Source organism: Mus pahari, chromosome 4 (genome assembly GCF_900095145.1).
Source record: "Mus pahari chromosome 4, PAHARI_EIJ_v1.1, whole genome shotgun sequence".
Classification (NCBI taxonomy): domain Eukaryota; kingdom Metazoa; phylum Chordata; class Mammalia; order Rodentia; family Muridae; genus Mus; species Mus pahari.
In genome coordinates, this window is record NC_034593.1 from 86193458 (window position 1) to 86203537 (window position 10080).

The following is a 10080-nucleotide window of genomic DNA, read 5'->3' on the forward strand; positions in this document are numbered from 1 at the left end:
CCATCATGAGCCAGTTTCATTCTGAGTTCAGTCCTTCCACAGGGTCAGCTGCTCCCCAGTCTGTGAGTTACTCAATCCCAGTCAGAGGACCAAGCTGGTCCCATTTATTCAAGTTTTATCTTGGGATCCTTGGTGGGAGGGGAAGGGAGCCCTTGCATAAGAAAGCCAATAGGTGGCTCAGCCTTGCTGGGTAAGTCAGGAGGGCCTCACACTGCTGGGTAGCCACCACGAACGAACGAACGCATGGAGCCTCAGCCTTAGGGAGCCAGATCTTAGCAGCCCTCTCCCGAGTGTGCACACACCTTGGTGAGAAGCTGGGAGGCTTTAATTCCACATATCCTTCTCAGGGCTCGGGTAAATTTCACTTCTCTTATGGCATGGACAGGTGGCACTGGCCCCTGTGTCCCTAGAACTCAAGTTGCAGAGCTGAAATTTCAGCCTCAGAGTGAGAACCTGGGACATCTGAGGAAACCTTGTCCCCCCAGCCCATTCTAACCCAGACGCCCGGACGTGTGCATCCGGGACTGATCCCTACTGTGCCTGGGGGCAGGAGGCCTATGCACAGCGAAAGGCCTGCTTCTGTTATTCTTTGTACAGGTGAGAGCTCTATACTTGGGCCTCAAGGCTCAATCTGACTAGGGAGTTGACCTGGGAAGTTGGTCGGAAAAAGCCACAGCGGGTGAGGCATCAGCAAAAGCAATGAATTTGTTTTTTTTTTGGATTGAGGTAAATAAAAAAGCTTTATCCTGCAAGATTTGGAGATAAAGAGTCTGTGCCCCCCCCCCCAAATTCCAGACTTGCCCCCCTCTTTCACATCAGGCTCTTCCGGTATTGACTGTGCTGGGAGGTCTGTCTGAGGTGGGAGTCCGGGGTCTGCAGGTCCATTTGCCTGTACAGGTCTCTCAGCTCCCTGACTTCCTGCAGCACTCTCTTTGCCTGGCTCCAGTTGGAGGAGGCCTCTCCCAGCAGCCTCTCGGTCTCCAGCAGCAGCTGCTCCGACTCAGAGTCGGGAGGAGACTGTGGGGGGTCCTTGGCCTTCCGCTTGCCATCACCCAGTCCCTGAACCTCTGCCAGCAGCTCCTGAGTCTTCTCCAGTTTCCTTGCTACCAGGTCCTGGATCCGGGACAGCTGCCCCGGCTGGGCGGGGACAGGGGGCAGGGATTCCTCAGCTTGAAGGTGAAGAGGGCGGGCTGGGGCAGGGTCCCTCGGGGATAGGATCTCCTCCAAGGAGGCACATCGGCTCTTCTCTGTCCTGGGGAACTTCTTCAGTGCTTGTGGGCTGTAGAGGGCTCCCTTGTCTGGTTTTTCCCAAGGCCGAGAAAGGCTGCTTGACCGCCGTGAAGAGGGCTGAATCCTGTCAGAGTCCGCTCTCCGTCGACTGCCAGCCAGCTGGGCCACAGACTTGTCCAGATCGACCCGAAAGCTCTCAGCACAAGAGGCTGGCTCCTCGGGGGAAGGGTCTTCCTCTTGGATCAGGTCTAATGTTAGCATCCCGTCTGAGGTAGAGGTCGAGGCCTGGGAAAGAGATATGAAGGAAGGCAGTGAACAGATACTGCAAGCTGTGGTCCCTTTCCTGAAGGGGACCCCTCCAGTCCAACTGAGACCCCTCCTCTGCTCTTTGATTCCTCTGATGATGATTTGAATTTCTTTGTTTTGCTTCTCTGTTTTACCCTTTCCTGCATATTGTCTGTTCTCTGCTCCTCTACAAGCTTTACAGGGCATGTCTACTTCTTAAGCATCACGGGGACAGCCCACACGCCACAGTAAGATCCACACAGACAGACGGACAGAGGAAGAGGTTCCTCTGCCTACATTCTCTCAGCCACACACCTTAGCTCCGCTCTGGTATCTGAACTCTGAATCCTTGCCTTGTAACGAACCTTGTTGTCTTCTTTTTTTATATTTATTTTTATTTTATGTGTATTGGTGCTTTGCCTGTAGGTGTGTCTGTGTAAGGGTGTCAGATCTTGGAGTGACAGACAGTTGTGAGCTGCCATGTGGGTGCTGGGAATTGAACCCTGGACCTCTAGAAGAGCAGCCAACTACTCCCAACCGCTGAGCCATCTCTCCAGCCTGTTGTTCCCTTTTGTAATCGAACAGAAGTGGTAAAGGGTATGCAGTGTTTTCTGTGCTGTTGCACATGTGCTGTTGTGACCGTTTCCCTCAGAACCACTTTCCTAAGGGAATCGCCACTGCCCCATGTTTCAGGCAGCCCAGAGACCATGGGTGTGCCTCAGGTCTGCTCACTACAAGGCCTGTGCTGTTCCTCCTGCATGGACAGCCTCTCCTTAGACTTGGTGCAAGGCTGGATGAGAGAAACCACTACTTCATTTGGCAGAGTCGTGGGGTGTGTCATCCTTACTGTCACCCCTCAGAGTGGCTGGCCACCACACAGCAGCGCACACATCATTCTGAACACAACACTTCTGCTTTTCACTGTCCCTAGGGGGGTTTCTCATTTCCTCAGAAGGTTTTGAGAACAGAGATGTCTGACTCGTGCTAAGTGCTGAGTAAGTAATTTTGATTTAGAGGAATCAGACAGGGACGCAGGGTGGAGAGGTCTCCTAAGCCTTTGATCCCAACAGTGCTCCTGCTCGTACACAGCTGAGACGGGCCAGCCCAGAACTGGCCCCTGGGCAATGCTTACTCTCTTGCAGTTTTACATACCACAGCCATGAGGTGTCCCCGGGTTGGAGGACGGCGGGAGTGTTGGATTTTTGCTCTGTCTCGAGTAGGGTGGGCAAGATAGCTGTCCTCCTCAACGGTGACCTGAAGAGACACACTGTGAGTCACAGGGTTTCTTTAGGACTCTGTCCCAACTGAGCGACCCCTAACATGCCTGGACTGGGAAGCAGGGCCATCCCACCGCCTGCTTCTGAGCAGGGTATAGGCACAAGGACTTACTGACATGGCTGACCCAGGACTAGACGAAGCATTATGAAGTGGGTGTGGGGTTCGAATCAGCAGAGAAAAGGCTTAAGAGAGAAAACGGGGGATGACACAACAGGGCCTTTAAAGAAGCTGAGAAAGGTCAGGACTTAGTGGCACACTCCTATAATCCCAACACTTGGGAAGCAGAGGCAGGTGAATCTGTTAGTCTGGTCTACAGAGTGAGATCCAGGACAGCCAGGGCTACACAGAGAAACCCTGTCTCGAAAAAACTGGAAAAAAAAAAAAAAAAAAAAAAGGACCAAGAAACTGATCTGGGGAAACTAAAGGGGGCCCCACAAAGCACCCCTCCTCATCTAGTGAGCCACAGCCTGCTTTCCGCCCTAGTACCCCATCCCTGCCCCACAGTAAGCCCCTGACCTCATCCAAGATACGATTCTTAGCTCTGGTAATGGCAGAACTCAGGGCGTTGATCCATGACTCCTTTTCTTCAGGACTAACCGCCAGGAAGATGAGGTTGGGTGCCTGTGAGGGGAATGTTCTTGCCTTAGCTAGGGTTTTACAAATAAATTATAACCCCCCACCCAAGAAATAATCCTCTCACTCCCTCACACCCCGATCCTGGAAGGAGAGACCCTGCTTCTGGGGTCATCAGCAGCGGAAGGAACCCAGAGTCTATTCCTGCAGAACACACAGGTTGTTTTAGCAAAGGGGGTGGGGTGGAGGGTGGGTCTAAGAAAATGGCACTGGAGACAACTAGGGGAGGTGTGAATGCGCTTAGATCTTTAAACATCTGAGGACACAGACACCTCAGACACGGGGTGTGACAAGCATGGCTTCCCTTGAACTTCAGATACCCATCAGGGAAGAAGCACCAATAATGTTTCTCCTAAGAGAATACGTACATACACACAGCAAGTGTGTGTGTGTGTGTGTGTGTGTGTGTGTAAGTGAGGGAGGGGAATACATACATACACACAGTAGGGGTGTGGGGGTGTGTGTATAAGTGGGGGAGGGGAGGGGAAGGAGGGGGAGAGAGGGAGGGANNGTGTGTGTGTGTGTGTGTGTGTGTGTGTAAGTGAGGGAGGGGAATACATACATACACACAGTAGGGGTGTGGGGGTGTGTGTATAAGTGTGTGAGGGTATGGGTAGGAGGGGGAGAGAGAGAGAGAGAGAGAGAGAGAGAGAGAGAGAGAGAGAGAGAGAGAGAGAGAGGTTTCTTTATGGCTGAATAGGTTATATAGGCTGGCCTGCCCAGAGGAAAGGAAATGGTCAGAATACTTTCCAGTTAAATAATAAAAGCCAGAGGGAAAATAATTGTGCCCCCCACCCCCCCGCAGCCAGGGCCACAGTGGGGGGTGAGCCTACCGTGGTGCCCGGCTGTCTGCACCGGGCCAGGGTGAACTTGCTGTGATTTTTCTTGCTCCTGCTCTTGGATTTCCGGAGCTCTTCACACTTCTCATAGTCACTCAGGTCAAACACCTCCTGACTATTTTTCTCATCTTTTACCTATGAGAGGTTGGGGTGTCATGGGATAAAATTACTCTTTCTCTCCTCCAGAGAAGGCCCGCAGGAAGCTATCTCACCTCAGGTGTGTACTGGGGGTGGGACTGAGACCCGAGTCCTTGTATGAGGGTCTGTTTAACCCACTCTCCTCAAGCTACCATCCCAGTGCCTCCCTCTGTCCATGACCCCCTGCCTCTGAAGGCCGCAGCTTACAAGTCCTTAAAGGGGCATGTCCTTAAAGGGACGTGGTGAATGGACTGCTCTGATCACTCCAAGTAAGGAAGACAAGAGTGACCACTATTCATCCAGGGGAAGGGGGAAGGCAGCCAACATCTGGAAGGGACAAAGGGCTGCCTCTGGCCTCAGGTGTTTCTTTCCACCTGCTCTCTCTTCTAACGTAGGATGTCACAGGAGACTTCCTGATAGCAGGCTACCCCTCTCTCCCACTTGGCTGGGATATTCCAGGAATGAGCTGCTCATGTTTCCCTGGGAAACAGTTGAAACCAAGCGAACCTGTATAAGAAGGTCCAGCCCGTGGCTGATCTGCCCATCCTTCTGAATGTGCTGTGGGGGAGCGTGGGGGAAAATTCATCTATTGCCATTTGTCTGGCAAGGTTTGGGTCCCCAGGGTTCTCCCCTTTCTAGGGCTCCCTGCTTTTTGGCTGGGAAGAGGGCCTTAAACATTACGGTGGACCTGGGACAAGATTCATTCCAGAAAGATTCACAGCAACACAGTCTGGAATGTGGGATGATACAGCAACCTCCTCTCCTGCGCCTTTCCCAGCAGAGGCCAGAAAGCGGGGCGGGGCGGGGCGGGCAGGCCGGTGGGTGGGTGGCAAGGAAAGAGCTGGGTGTGTGCGTCCAGGGGAAGGGACTCACTCATTCTGTTTTCCCAGGGGAATGGAAGGAAAGGGAAGGGAAGGGAAGGGGAAAGGGAACTCTCCTGGCGTGGACAAGGCTGATAAAGCACTGTGGGAGTGGGATGTGTTGACAGAGGTCAGGAAGGGCAAGGGTGGGAGGCTGGGTGAGATAGGCAGCAGGATAAGTAGATGCCAGTGCCCAGAAAAGACAGTTGCGCTGGCACCTTGCTCTCCATTGTATTCTGTTTCTTTTTCACACCGAATTCCCAAAGTCTCATTTATGACTACATCTTCCAAATTAACCCTTCCGTCTCTCGGCCCACAGTCGCACCAAGCATTCAACCTAACTTCCTCTACTGTGAAGTCTCCCTAAGGTATGGGTCAGTTCCTACCTCTGGTCCTTGGTGAGGTCAGTGAAAGGATGCCCTTGGAGAGTTAGGAATGACCCCGCAACACCCCCGGAAGGGCTTCTCTAGAGGAAGAAGTTGTGGGAGACCATGCTTTCCCCAGAATGCTTAGCCGGGTTCCCTTTCTCTTTTGTTTTTGCATGGGCATGTAAATTGCAAATACACTCTGCTTTTGGGTCTTACATCTTCAGTCTATTGCTTTGCTTCTGCTTTTGTTTACAGGCTGAATAAACAGTGTCTTGTGGCAGCTTTGCCCTTAGCCCAGGCCCACTGGACCATGGACCTGGTTCTGAAGAAGGGTCAGTAGAAGGTACCTCTTTTCCACTGCCCTTCCCAGCAGGGGGCATCTGGCCCCAGGTCTAGTCAGATGCTCCTGAGTCAGAGGACAGGGGACACTCTAGGCTGAGGTCATCCTATCCTCTCTCTGCTCTGCATCTCTCCCTCACACACGGGTTTATTAACAACGTAACCATGTACGTCTGTCCACCAGGTTCTGCCTTTTGGACAAACTTAAGAAGGGAAAAAGGCCTTGTTTTGTTTCTGTAGCCCTTCACTGTCCTCTGGTTTCCCCTCGGACGTGTAGGAAGCCCTTCCTGATTGCTAACTACATTTCCTGGCATTATGGAGTTCGGGGAAGACAGGAGATACAAGGAGACACTCTCTGCTGCTTTTAAAATAAACAAAACAAAAGTAGAAAGCAAGAGAATCGTTGGGGGAGCTCTGTAGGATCTGCGAGCAGGTAGAAGCGGCCTTCAAGAGCAAACTCTATCAAGTCTTCCCTTAGCTTGCTCCGGCCTCTCCAACCATTCGGCCCCTTCCAGAGGGCCCTGGAGGCTCCCCCTGTTCAGTTCTCTGCCTGTCTCAGTAGACTGCTTGCAGCTAAGTACCTCTCTCCAGCTGCAAGTGTGTCTGTTTTGACACCATAAAAGGTTTTATTTACCCAAATACAAGGGCAGAAAACAAGTGTCTAGTGACAAAAGCAGAACAGGTTAGAGCTAAGGGAGAACTTCCCACTTGGTTGGTTTTGGGTGAGAGCACCCAGGCAAGGGAGGAAGGGCCAGTCTGAAAGGAACAGGAACAGTCCACCATGCCAGACAGGGAAGCAAGTTCAGTTTCTCAGCATTCTTGTTACTGGGGCTTCACAAAGGGGGAAGGTCTCTGGATTCCACGACCTGGCTTTATATTCTGATCCCATGTGCCGGGCTGTGGTTTCCTGTAAAACTACAGTGCCAAAGCCATGGAGACACACGCAGACGCTCCCAGTCCTAACTCCATTCCCCCATCTACAAATAAAGATGGGCAGAATATGAGTTCCTTGAATTTTTTTTTTCCTCTTTTTACCCTTTAAGTGGAGTGGAAGGTGAGGGACGAGCCTGGTTCAGGATGCTAGCTCCTACAAGAATCCGTCATCCACGGCTGCTCTACCCCTGGTCCCAGAGACTGACTCCAAGTTGTGTTTTCTATGATTTAGGGAGCCTGTGCTACTCAGGGGACCTACATATGCCCCCCCCAAACACCCCGGTGGGCTGGGGTAGGGAAGACAGGAAGGGTCGAGGGATACGAATACCAGTGTGTTTCAACAGCAAATTAAACAGAAACAGAAACAAACCCCACAAAACCCCCAACCGTATTTTAGGGGGCCAGAATAGAGCGAGAGGTGGCGGATGTCAGAACTTCTGAGAAAGGTGTCCGCAAAGGCACATCAAATAAGTAAACTCCTAAACCCCACTCAGGTTCTCTCACTCGAGGGTGACTTTTCTCTGCAGACACAGGACTTTTGCGACCCCTGAACTTGCAGAGACGGAGGCGGGGCAAGCCGGAGAACTAGCCGCCGTGGGGACGGGGTCCCGACGGCTCGCGCAAGGGCGGGCGCCTACCTCCTTCTCGGAGACGTAGAGCTGGTCGCCTTTCAGCACCACATAGCGGTTTTTCCAAATCTCCCTGAAAATCCCTTTCCCGCAGAATTTCCGGACCCAGCCGACCTTCTCGGGCGCCGCAGACTGATGGTTTCCATCCGGAGGCCCCTGCCCGGGGCGAGACGAGGAGCGGCGGCTCAGATGGGTCTCCGCGCCCTCCCCGCCCCCGCGCCGGCCCCGGCCCCATTGTCCGCGCGCCGCGCACTCACCCGCTTGCCGGAGCCGCTCTTCTTCATGGCGGGATCGGGCGGCCGCGCCCGCTGCTCGCTCGGCGGCTCGTGCTAGCCGCAGGCCGGGCCCCCGCTGCCCCCGCCGCCCCCGCCGCCCATGCCCGCCCCCGCCGCACGGGCCCCGGCCACCGCCGCTGACGTCGCGGGCTCCGAATGAAGGGCGGACCGCGGCGCCGCCGCCGTGCGCTCCCCGCCCCCCGCCTTTGTTTCCGACCCGGCACCCGGCGGAGGCGCGAGCGGATAACCGGGAGGCGCGGCGGTGGGGGCGGGCCCGAGGCGTGGCGAGCGGGATGGAGCGGAGGCGCCGTGGGAGAGCGGCCGCCTCGGACCCGCAGACTCCGGCTGGCGGAGCCCCGGGAGTCTCCACTCTCGACCTACTCCCGGGAGGACGTGAGCGCCCCGCGAGGCCTGCGGTAAACACGGGTGCAGCGGCGGGAGGCCCGGGGACGCCCGGACCGCGAACCCTTCTGAGCCCTGTGTTTCTGATGTGGCTTGGAGGGCGCCCAAGTTTGAGCGCGGCTTTCCTCACCACTCCTGGGTCTCTGTTCCCCTACCTGGTAAACGGAGGATCAGCTGACCCATGAAAGCCCGCGAGGACCCAACTGTGTCTTTTAGGTTCAATTGCTACCAGACAGTAAGCTAATAAACCCATTACCTGGTGTATGATAAACACAACCACCACGAATGAGTAAAGCACAAAGCAGGGGAATTAATTTTTCCCAGAGATGTCCAAGATGAAGAGTTGGTAAGTTTGTGATTTGAGGCGTGGAGGATGTTTGGGCTTTTTGGGGGGAGAATTTATCAAGAAAGATTCCCCCTTCTCAGACCCACCGTGCTTCCCAGTCCTGCAATCTCACTAGCCATATAATTGATTTCTATTTCAGGTGGACACAGAACTTTATGCTTTCAAAATGCTCTTACTTTGGCACTTAAAAATGTCGAGTACCATTTTGTAAGGCATATAAGAATGAGGATATTATCCCTTGGGAAAAGATCAGTCCAGCACTGGGAACCACTTGTCATGCACAAACTGACACTGCTGTTACACGAGTTAGCATAGAGGTTTTCTAACCCTGGTCCTTTTAGACTTTGTACACACACAGCACACTTTGCAGACTACCCCCTCCTCATCTCTGTTTGGTACTGGCCTGTTTAAAGGGCAAAGAAATGACTGAGGAAGGCTTTAGGGAGCATATGTACTAGCATGAGGACACAGCTGAGGGAATTAGCTTTTGGGAACTTGTTGGCTGAACAGGTAAGAATGCTTTGGATTATTTTGTCTTTATTTTTTAACAAGACAAGGTCTTTTATTGTTTGTTTTGTTTTTGTTTTTTTGTTTTTTTGTTTTTTTTTTTGAGACAGGGTTTCTCTGTGTAGCCCTGGCTGTCCTGGAACTCACTCTGTAGAGCAGGCTGACATCGAACTCAGAAATCCACCTGTCTCTGCCTCCCAAGTGCTGGGATTAAAGGTGTGCACCATCACTGCCAGGCTTAAGACAAGGTCTTACACGGCCTACACTGTTTTCAGACTTGCTACATTGCCAAGGCTGGTCTTGGTCTACCAATCCTCCTGTCTCCACGTGATTTACCAAGTTTAAATAGGGGCTGAGGGTGTGGCTCCATGGTAGAGTTCTCTGCCCAGCATTCAGCAGGGTGTCTAGCTTAATCACCAGCACTCACTCCGAGGAGGGAAAGGAAAGATAGATTTGGCTCAAGGCAGAAGGAATTCATGACTGCCTCATCTCCCTCTTCTCTGCAGCTTTCATTTAGTCAACAGATACTAGAGTCTGTCTCTCCAGTGTGCAAGACCCTGGGCTCCGCACAGCACCAGGCAGGAGCTAGTGTTCTGTGAAACATCAGGCGGAGGGACTCGTAAAAAATAACCAAAGTAATTTTCAGATTCTGGAGCAGATGCATGTGGGCTGCAGCACCTTCTCTGCCTGTCTGTGTCTTGAGACGTTACATAAATCTCTGGCTGGTCCCCAACCCTCCCAGCTCCCTCCTTCTCAGTAACCTGAAATATTAACGTTTTAGTCTTGGCCTTTTCCCTCACCTTTGCTTTGTTGCCTTGACACTGCATGTTCCTATAAGCCACTGAACCTCAAGGCACCTGCATTTGGATCTAAGTGGGACTGTTTTTAGAGACCAGTGCTTAAGTGAGAAATTGGAATAGCACTTCTGGTTTCCTTTATACATTGTTATAGCACTCAGTGAGCCTCTCTCTCTCTCTCTCTCTCTCTCTCTCTCTCTCTCTCTCTCTCTCTCTCTCTC

The 10080-nt window shown here is 52.9% G+C and overlaps 1 protein-coding gene across 3 annotated transcripts; it reads right to left on the reverse strand.

Moving 5' to 3' along the window:
* Positions 1 to 675: 675 nt before the first annotated feature.
* Plekho1 (pleckstrin homology domain containing O1) lies at positions 676 to 8286 on the reverse strand. Of its 3 annotated transcripts, none has more exons than XM_029538002.1 (6): positions 7790 to 7886; positions 7542 to 7664; positions 4260 to 4400; positions 3310 to 3414; positions 2668 to 2769; positions 676 to 1515 (listed from the first exon to the last, which is right to left on the reverse strand). In XM_029538002.1, exons 1-6 carry the CDS (start codon positions 7814 to 7816, stop codon positions 811 to 813), a joined length of 1203 nt encoding a protein of 400 aa, XP_029393862.1. In that variant the 5' UTR covers positions 7817 to 7886; the 3' UTR covers positions 676 to 810. The 3 variants fall into 3 exon arrangements, with proteins under 3 accessions (XP_029393862.1, XP_029393863.1, XP_021051443.1); XM_021195784.2 differs by having other exon boundaries at positions 709 to 1515; positions 7542 to 7688; positions 7790 to 8286; XM_029538003.1 differs by lacking the exons at positions 4260 to 4400; positions 7542 to 7664; positions 7790 to 7886 and having other exon boundaries at positions 2668 to 2782; positions 3310 to 3380.
* Positions 8287 to 10080: the final 1794 nt, after the last annotated feature.